This window comes from Schistocerca serialis, chromosome 4, assembly GCF_023864345.2.
Source record: "Schistocerca serialis cubense isolate TAMUIC-IGC-003099 chromosome 4, iqSchSeri2.2, whole genome shotgun sequence".
NCBI lineage: Eukaryota > Metazoa > Arthropoda > Insecta > Orthoptera > Acrididae > Schistocerca > Schistocerca serialis.
The window spans coordinates 30,889,677-30,900,468 of record NC_064641.1 but is presented as its reverse complement, the minus strand read 5'-3'; the positions used below and the strand labels follow the sequence as shown (position 1 = coordinate 30,900,468).

The following is a 10,792-nucleotide window of genomic DNA, read 5'->3' as shown; positions in this document are numbered from 1 at the left end:
GGCAAGACGTGAATGTAGTTGCGTTCCATGAGTCAGGAAGGCGCATTGGAGCCGCCGCAACGATAAAGTCGTGTTTCAGTGGACTTGTAAGCTGTGTTATCTTTGTTATTACCCTGTACTAGACAGTGTTTTGTCATACTGGTTGGTTGAAACTGAACTGTAGTTCTAGACTTTAATTCGTACTGTATAATATTACAACTTCGAACTGTCCCATCAGGACTTAAACTTTGGCCATGAGGCTTCATTTCGATGCACACTTATCAGCAGAGTGGAAACTTCATTCTGAAGTAACTGTCTTCGTTAAGTGATAAACTCTTACGTTGTCGTAGAACGCACAGCATTAGATGTCATCCCTCTTGTTAAATAAACTTTGTTTTACTAAATGTACGTGAACTTTTCCTGTCTGTCACACCATGTGGACACTAGAAACAACTGTAGCTGACTCAACAGTTTTGTATAAATCTAGCAGAACAAAGGCCTTTCTTACCTTTTTCTCGTTTTTCTATATCTGAAAAACCTTCCTTTCATTAAAAAGGTGTTTCATTGATTCAAACTAAAGCTTAGAATCACTCCGCTTATCACAGAAGCAGTGTATCAGCTGAATGGAGAGGACCTTGACGCATAGTACTTAAAAGAACTCAACAGGCAGGAATAATTTGCCACAAAGACCACAAGGTATCTAGTACATCTACATCTACATGGATACTCTGCAAATCACATTTAAGTGCCTGGCAGAGGGTTCATCGAACCACCATCACAATTCTCTATTATTCCAAACTCGTATAGCACGCGGAAAGAATGAACACCTATATCTTTCCGTTCGAGCTCTGATTTCCCTTATTTTATCGTGGTGATCGTTCCGCCCTATGTAGGTCTGTGTCAACAAAATATTTTCGCATTCGGAGGAGAAAGCTGGTGATTGGAATTTCGTGAGAAGATTCCGTCGCAACGAAGAACGCCTTTGTTTTAATGATTTCGAGCCTAAATCCTGTATCATTTCTGTGATACTCTCTCCCATATTTCGCGATAATACAAAACGTGCTGCCTTTCTTTGAACTTTTTCGATGTACGCCGTCAGTCCTAGCTGGTAAGGATCCCACACCGTGCAGCAGTATTCTAAAAGTGGACGGACAAGCGTAGTGTAGCCAGTCTCCTTAGCAGGTCTGTTACATTTTCTAAGTGTCCTGCCAATAAAACGCAGCCTTTGGTTAGCCTTCCCCGCAACATTTTCTGTGTATTCTTTCCAATTTAAGTTGTTCGTAATTGTAATACTAATGTATTTAGTTGAATTTACGGCTTTTAGATCAGACTGATTTATCGTGTAACCGAAGTTTAACGAGTTTCTTTTCGCACTCATGTGGATGACCTCACACTTTTCGTTAAGTTTAGTAATGAGTATTTGAAACATTTTCTCCGTGATTTGCCGCTTACAACAAGTATAGCGACATGCAACAGAGTAACGAGAACGCAATAGCATTGAAAACTGATTTCGTGCAGAAGAATGGCACTCTTCATGCATAATTAAGAAATGGTTAGATGTTCATGCATAATTAAGAAATGGTGAGATGTGTAGGAAATTGACTGTTAATATAACAAATGAACAGGTTATTGTAAATATACAGTCATGTTCAGAAAACCAGAACACCTTGAGCGACTCCCCGTCGGAGGTTCGAGTCCTCCATCAGACATAGGTGTGTGTGTTGCCCTTAGCGTAAGTTAGTTTAAGTTAGCTTAAATAGTGTGTAAACTTAGGGACCGATGACCTCAGTAGTTTTGTCCCATAGGAACTTATTACAAATTTCCAATTTCTTTGAACGACTACAGACAGGACGTTCATGTTCACAGGACATGCACATTAGTATGTTCTGCAGAAATGATTAGCGTCTGAATCATGTCGGCCAACGGGTTCAAGGTCAACATCGACATCATGGCACAACACCACCTCCCGCTAAAGTGTGCCTGTGGCTCTCGCTGTGACTATAAACCGAAGTTAGTGAATCAGTGTGACTTAAGTAGACGTGTAGGATGCCTCGCATGCATATGCACGAATCGACAAATCCGTGAGTTTTAAAGAGGGCGCATTATTGACATGAGAGAATGTGATGCTGCTGGTGTGAGACGAAGTGTTTCGGCAGTGCAACGGGTGTGTGGAGATTGGCTCACGGAAGGCCGCAGAACACGACGAGATTGCTGAGGTAGCACCACCCAGACCACCTCCCGAGAAGATCGACACCGCATCTGCATGGTATTGCAGGACAGATCTGCTTCCTCCTCGTGTCTGGCGCAACAGTGGAACATTGTAACGCACCGTACACTATCAGGGGTGACAGTCCGTCGCAGTTTAATTGCGGCTTGGGTTACGTGCGGGTCGTCCACTTCTCTCTGCCTACCTTCGACTAATGTGCAGAAAAATTCCGGATATGGGAGAGGGGCATTACAGTGGCTGCATTCACACAAAACCTACAGCGCCAACTCAAGGACTTATGGTGCGGGGTGCTATTGGGTACAACCACAAATCACAGTTGGTGAGTGTCTGGATCACTTGACCAGTGTGGCCTAGGTGAATGACATTCTGTGACCCTTAACCATACCATTTCTGTGTAATACCCCAGACGCCATTTTTCAGCAAGACACTGCTCGGCCACATGTTGCTGCACGAACACGTGCCTTCTTTTGTCACAGAATATCAGCCTTTTGTTCTGTCCCACTAGATCACCAGACTTGACGCCAATCGAAAATGTGTGGGATATGGTGAAAAGATGGGTGTAGCGCTGTTACCCAATGCCAACCATCACAGACGAACATTGGAACCAGGTGAATCCAGCATAGCTGACTACACCACAGGACCCCATTCGCACCTCAAACGCGTCGATGCCATCACGCGTGGACCTAGTTATCAGGGCCCATGGCATTACCCAGTGTCTGTCTGGCAACAGGACGCATTCTGAACCGAGGTGGCTGAAACGCTAATCATTTCTGCAGAACATACTAATGTATACAGGGTGGTCCATTGATAGTGACCGGGCCAAATATCTCACGAAATAAGCGTCAAACGAAAAAACTACAACGAACGAAACTCGTCTATCTTGAAGGGGGAAACCAGATAGCGCTATGGTTGACCCACTAGATGGCGCTGCCATAGGTCAAACGGATATCAATTGCGTTTTTGTTTTTTTTTAATTTAATTTTTTTTTTTTAAATAGGAACCCCCATTTCTTATTTCATGTTCTTGTAGTATGTAAAGAAATATAAATGTTTCAGTTGGGCAACTTTTTTCACTTTCTGATAGATGGCGGTGTAATAGTCACAAACATATGGCTCACAATTTTAGACGAACAGTTGGTAACAGGTAGGTATTTTAATTTAAAATACAGAACGTAGGTACGTTTGAACATTTTATTTCGGCTGTTCCAATGTGATACATGTACGTTTGCCAACTTTTCATTTCTGAGAACGCATGCTGTTACAGCGTGATTACCTGTAAATACCACATTAATCCAATAAATGCTCAAAATGATGTCCGTCAACCTCTGTGGATTTGGCACTACGTGTAATGACATTCCTCTCAACAGCGAGTAGTTCGCCTTCCGTAATGCAGGAAATCAGCATACATTGCACCATTTAAATTGCCATCGATAAAATGGGGGCGAATTGTCTTTCCTCCCATAATGCCGCACCATACATTAACGCGCCAAGGTCGCTGATGTTCCACTTGTCGCAGCCATCGTGGATTTTCCGTTGCCCAATAGTGCATATTATGCCGGTTTACGTTACCGCTGTTGGTGAATGACGCTTCGTCGCTAATTAGAACACGTGCAAAAAAATCTGTCATCGTTCCGTAATTTCTCTTGTGGCCAGTGGCAGAACTGAACACGACGTTCAAAGTCGTCGCCATGCGATTCCTGGTGCATAGAAATATGGTACGGGTGCAATCGATGTTGATGTAGCGTTCTCAACACCGACGTTTTTGAGATTCCCGATTCCCGCGCAATTTGTCTGCGACTGATGTGCGGATTAGCCGCGACAGCAGCTAAAACACCTACTTGGGTATCATCATTTGTTTCAGGTTGTGGTTGACGTTTCACATGTGGCTGAACACTTTCTGTTTCCTTAAATAATGTGACTATACAGCGAACGGTCCGGACACTTGGATGATGTCGTCCAGGATACCGAGCAGCATACATAGCACACGCCCGCTGGGCATTTTGATCACAATAGGCATTCATCAACACTATATGGACCTTTTCCGCAATTGGTAAACTGTCCATTTTAACACGGGTAATGAATCACGAAGCAAATACCGTCCGCACTGGCGGAATGTTACGTGATACCACGTACTTATACGTTTGTGACTATTACAGCGGGATCTATCGCAAAGCGAAAAAAGTGCTCCAACTAAAACATTCATATTTCTTTACGTACTACACGAATATGTAATAAAAATGGGGGTTCCTGTTTAAAAAAACGCCGTTGATATCCGTTTGACATATGGCAGCGCCATCTAGTGGGCCAACCATAGCGCCATCTGGTTTCCCCCTTCAAGCTAGACGAGTTTCGTTCTTTGTAGTTTTTCCGTTTGATGCTTATTTCGCGAGATATTTGGTCCGGTCATTATCAGTGGACCACCTTGTGTATGTCCTGTGAATATGAACGTCCTATCTCTACTCGATTCAGGTGTTCTGATTTTTCGGAACTTGAGTGTATTAAATAACAGTTTGATTGTTTAAGTAGCTGGTCAGCTAGAGGGCAAATAAATACAATGAAGAGATGCCATGGTTTCGCCACGCGCATCCTGTACGATCTCATCCCCTTCCCCCACCTCCTCCTCTTCCTTGAAAGGATACGGATCCTCTACACCTCCCGCAAACTCAATCCTCCTCATCCGCTTGTCTCACCCATCCCCTCCCACCCCCGACCACTGCCGCGAATGTATTCCCATGTCCCACCCGGTCTCCATTTCTCCACCCTCCTTACCCTCTCCCAAGGTGGCTTCCGCCAGCTCCCCCTCCCTGATGATGTCCTCCTCCCCTCCATCTACCCTTCCTGTCAACTTGTATCCTCCCCTCCCACTTCCTGTGTCCTTTCCTTTAGGCACCCTCTCTCCCTTCCTTTTCCTTTCCCCCCGTCACCTCCCTCCACCCCTCTTCCCCCGGGCTTCCCCTCTCCCTTCCTCCTTCCCCCTGTCTCTCCTTCCCATGGCATCTGTTCTCCCCTCTCCCTCCCTCCACCACTCCTCCTCACTGGGCAGGTCCCCGGACTCGTACACGGTTAGTGAACAATCACGCGCCGGAGATCAACGCCTCGTGTTCTGTGTGTGCCGCCGTTTTGTGCTTAAGTGGTTCAGTGTTATTCGTTTTGTGCACCTACGTTCACGTGTGACAATTTTCGTTTCTGCCTGTGTCCAAGTGTCTGAACAATTTTATCTTGGACTCTACGCCCGTGAACGGCACCTTGTATTTTAAAATGTGTTCTCTCCGTTTATATGTCCACCACGTTTTTTCTCTAAATGTCTTCAGTTGTATAGCTGTGTTTCTCTGCAGCCAAAGAGAGGCGTCGTATGCTGCTGCAGGCCTGCCTGTACTACAGGTTTCAAAATAACAATAAAGAAAAAAAAGCCATGGTTTCGCGTGACTCACTCGTGAGGGGATAGATAAAAACATCTACCGTCTTACTGTTCCCCGTTGAAAGTTCATCCCAACGTCTTCGATGACACAGTGAGGTGCTGGGCCGAGTCGTCCTTCCCTGGTATCTCTAAGCATCGGCGGCTACTCGAGCCTCTCCAGCGCCTACAGTGGTTGGTGTCTCTAGGTCCGTTTGTCCTGCCTGTTGCAGCGGGGGCTCGATGCCCGAGGCGAGCAGCAGCGCTATGGCGGAGGCGGCGGCGCTCAGCGACGAGCCGGACCTGAGCACGTTCGAGAACAAGTCGGGCCTGGCCGAGGACATGAAGTTCCTGGCGTCGATGCCTGAGCTGTGCGACGTCACCTTCCTGGTGGGCGACACGCGGGAGCCCGTCTGCGCCGTCAAGGCGGTGCTCGCCGCCAGGAGCAGGTCAGTGGTGGCGGGGTGGCTCCAGAGCTGAGCGGGTAGTGGCTGACTGCTGCACGTGTCTAACTAGCGGTCGTAGGGGAACAGCTAAAGTACGATCGTACTGGGTATCGGGCGAAAGTTGTGGCTGGATTGAGGATTTATTGGCCGCGCGGTTTGAGGCGTCATGTCACGGACTGCGCGGTCCCTCCCGCCGGAGGTTCGAGTCCTCCTTCGGGCATGGGTATGTGTGTTGTTCTTAGCATATGTTACTTTGAGTTAGTTTAAGTAGTGTGTAAGTCTAGGGACCCATGACCTAAGCATGTTCGGTCCCTTAGGAATTCATACACATTTGAACATTCTGAACTTTTGAGAATTTCTTGGTAAGGAGGACGCAGCATGTTATCTTGGACAGAGAGTCATCGACAGGTATCAAAGTTACTTCCGGTGTGGTCCAGAGAGTGTGTGGCATCCTCGCTGTTTATGTTGTACATTAAGGCCTGGCTCTAATTCAAATGAGCAAAAACTTGGCAAAATTTGGAAATTATTTTGAAACAGTGAAAATTTATACTAAGGATATGTTTGAGGACTATGATTGATCATACTTCGAACTTATATCTTAGATTTTCAACCCGAAAAAGAAAAAAAAAGAAAATGGTACCTTGGTTATGGTTTGATCAAGGGTCTGAGAGTTTAAAGTATGCAGATGTAGTATCCCAGCCGGCCGTGCGGTTCTAGGCCCTACAGTTTGGAGCCGAGCGACCGCTACGGTCGCGGCTTCGAATCCTGCCTCGGGCATTGATGTGTGTGATGTCCTTAGGTTAGTTAGGTTTAATTAGTTCTAAGTTCTAGGCGACTGATGACCTCTGAAGTTAAGTCGCATAGTTCTCAGAGCAATTTGAATAATTTTTTTGTAGTATCCCAGGAGTTGTGTGCAATTAAAAATGAATAGTATTAGCCGATACTACATTAAATTCATGGGAGCTTGTAACTAACCACAATGAAATAACCTTAAATTTGACGATATGGTGGTAACTCTAATATTAAATTCGATTTTTGGGTGTTTGATTCACTCTTCATGGCTTTACAAAAAATAGTTAATATTAACAAATTTCATACATGATAGGTATAAGCTCCGAAGAAAAGAGTTTACTTTTCGGGGGTCAAAAGTAGGAATTAATTAATTTAATCTATTCTTATTTTATGCTGCACGCAGTTTTGAAAAATCGTTTCTGGAGAAAACCTGTTTAAAGTAAAGGGAAAACTTTACATGTATTATTGGTTCAATTGCATAAAAACCACATGTTATTAGATGTATTTGATGTCGTTGAACACTTATCTGAAATCATTTTTTTTTTCAAAACTCAAAGTGGCTAATGCAACACGGCGGACCAAAAATTATGTTCTGACCAACTTTGACCAACATTTGAACAAAAAAAGTGCTTTTGTTACTTACGTTTGGTCTGCATTTCCAAGACCGTATATGAAACTCTTACTGAAACTCGAATTGTTCTCGGAGAGCAATTCTCTCGTTCTTCTTGGCGAGAAAAGCCAATCTGGCTCAGACCAATATAAGACGTTCGAAGTCCTGCACACGTTTTTTGTCAGCTGTATCGTCGAATTTGGATACTGCCGTATAATCATTTTGTGGACGTGCGTCACGGCACGACAAGTTTTCTGCCTGAGCCGCGCGTCTCCGGCTGAGAGCGCCCCATGGCGGCCGTGACACTGCTTCGCACAGTGGGCTGTAGAAACTTTTGTAATGCACGGATTCAAAAACCTTTCGTCCCTACTTTCTCGACACACATACCATTCAAAAAATGCAATAAAACAAAAATCGAGTTTTCGACGATTTTGAATGAGAACCTGGCCTTAATGACCTCACAGACAACATCAGTAGCAGACATAATGCAGACGATGCAATTATATATACTTAAGTACAGGTTGGAAGAAAGTTGCTAAAATATTCAGTCTTATCTTCATAAGTTTTCAGTGTATCCGTCCGGATAGTAGAGCACGCTAACGCCCCACTTCAGGGATTCGGGAAGATGAGCCTGGATGTCGTTTTTCCCTGTTTCCCATAATCTAGCTAGGCAAATACAGGGGTGGTACCCACGTCCGCCTCAGATACACAAAATGCAAACATTTAGAAAACGTTCTCACATTTGACTATGAGATTTACTCTATAAGCATACAAATGGGACACGCAGGTTCTGCCCCAGAGGGTGGTGGTGGTGGAGCGGGTGGGGTAGGAGGTGGGCATCCGGCTGTCCACAGTCACAAACATTGCCACAACACGTGGAACAATGTCGACTCCGTAGACAAGCGGGAGAAGGCTACGAAGAACAAGAAGATTTTGATAAGATTTCAATATGGACCAAAATTGACAACTTAATTTCAACGTACAGAAACGTAGGATTGTGCATATCATAGAAAGCTGGAATCCTGTAAATCAGTCAGTTGGAATTGGAATCAGACTATGCACGAAAATATCTGTGTGTGATAGTTTCTAATGATATGAAATGGAATGATCACATAGTTTCAGTTGTAGATATACTTATGTAATACTTACATGTTGATCAACATACTGGTAACAAACCTATCAGCATGTTTCTCAATTTCTTCGTCGTCTTCCTTTCATTCGACTTCGGAAGGCTGGCGGGGGCTCCCAAACACTAATTGTACTCAAGAATGGGTCGCACAAGCGTTTTGTACGTGATCTCCTTCACAATGAGCTACACTTTTGTAGAAATTCTCCTAGTAAACTCAATTTCATGTCGTTTTTCGGTGTTACGTCTACATACGACGGTTGTCGAGAAAGTAAGTTCCAATTCGTCGCGAAATGGAAACCACAGGGAAAAATCAGGTAAAGCTTTGCACAGATGTGTTGGGCAGTGTCTCTAGTGTGCTCGTCGATCGAGTCGCGTCGCTAATTTCAGTTCTGAGTGAACAGTGAGCACGTAAAGATGCCTAGGGAATAGCGTCTCCCGCCAAGTATGAGGGCCTGGTTAGATGTTTCGCCTGTGTCATGCAGCCCACATAACACAACTGTCGAGCAGTTGCTTCTTCATGACATTTCTCGGACGCACACTGCAGGGGCAATGAAGACGATCCTACAGCGTTTCCAATGAGAAGTGTTTGATCACCAAGAAAACAGTCCGTAATTGGCTCCTCCTGAGTCTCATCTTTGCTTAAAAGAATCGCTGGCTATGAAGACAAAATTTTTCCACAGTCAACGAGCTGCAGACCAGTGCAGATAACTGGCCGAAAGAACAGACAGCTGTTTTCTATGACGAGGATATTGGAAAGTTGATACAACACTACGGCAAAACTCGAAGTTGGAGAGGCGACTATGTAGAGAAGTATGTGGAAGGTGTACCTGTTTCTGGTTTTCTCTGTGATTTCCATTTCGCGACCGATCGGAACTTACTTTCTGGACAACCATCGTACTTACTTGACCTGACTGTGTCAAGCAGCACATCGCTAATATTGCATTCGACATTACAGAATTATTTCTCCTACTCACCTTCTGCATTTTGCACTTTTCCATAATCCCAAATACAAAATATGTCCAAGTTATCCTGTATCTTCCTACAGTCACTTAAAGACAACACTGCACCGCGCACTACAGTATCATCAACAAACAGTCGCAAATTTTTGCTCATTCTACCTGGCAGGTCGTACATGAGCCGGGATATGTACGCTGACGGAAAAATATCGCAGGACCGGAGAATGATAAGAAGTAATGAATGCGGGGAAATGAAATTTTGCCAGTACATTTTTCTAGGTAACACATTTAAGTGATTAAAATGGCAAGATCACAGGTTATCGTAAGCGAGAGGTAAGCCATTGCAAATGAGATATGTTGGTACATTAAAAACCAGTGTAACCACGAGAATGTTGAAACAAACATCCATACGTGCATGCATTTCGCTTTAAAGGTGCCGTGTGTCAGTTTGTGGGATGGAGTTCCATGCCTGACAGGACTTGGTTGCTCAATACAGGGACGGTTATTGCTGTTGTGGATAACGCTGGAGTTATCGTCCGACGATGTCCCATACGTGTTCTATCAGAGACAGATTTGGTGATCGAGCTGGGCAAGGCAACATTTTGATACAAAGCAGAGTATTTGAATGTTGGGCTCCATAAGGTTCCCTTTCTGTGCAGCTACCGTGGAATATACAGTTATTAAGAATGTAGCAACCACTAGTGGAAACTAATTTATTTATCTTGATGCAAATCGATTTCGACTGATATCAGTCATCATCGGTGCATTTTTCTGACCGACACGTGCAATAAGCAGGTGTCATTGGCAGATTCCTATCATGAAGTCTGCCAAGGACAGTACTTCTACTTATGGAATGTATCGGTTAAAAAATGCACAGATGATCACTGATATAAGTCGAAATCGATTTGCATCAACAATGTTCCCGCGTCTGGTTGCTACATTCTTCATAATTTTAACGTAGAGCATGTTGAGTTACAACAACGATATCTGATCGAGCGTTATCCTGCTGAAAAACACTCCCTGGCGTGCTTTTTATGAATGATAACCCAACAAGTCGAATCACCAGATTGACGTACAAATTTGCAGTCAGGGTATGTGGAATAACCACGAGAGGGCTTCTGCTTTCATACGAAATCGCACAGCAGACCATAGCCCCCGGTGTAGGTCCAGTGTGTCTAACATGGAGACAGATTGGTGTGAGCCCTCGACTGGCCTCCTTCTGATGAACACTGGAGCCGAGGCAGAACCATCTTTCATCAT

General features: G+C 44.5%; 1 protein-coding gene across 1 annotated transcript in view; it reads left to right on the top strand.

Moving 5' to 3' along the window:
- Window positions 1-5,842: 5,842 nt before the first annotated feature.
- The window catches only part of LOC126474175 (serine-enriched protein), a 138,947-nt gene continuing 133,997 nt past the window's right edge, over window positions 5,843-10,792 (top strand). The window contains exon 1 of the mRNA XM_050101635.1: window positions 5,843-6,048. Coding sequence (XP_049957592.1) covers window positions 5,843-6,048 — 206 coding nt within the window. The remainder of the gene's footprint in view (window positions 6,049-10,792) is intronic.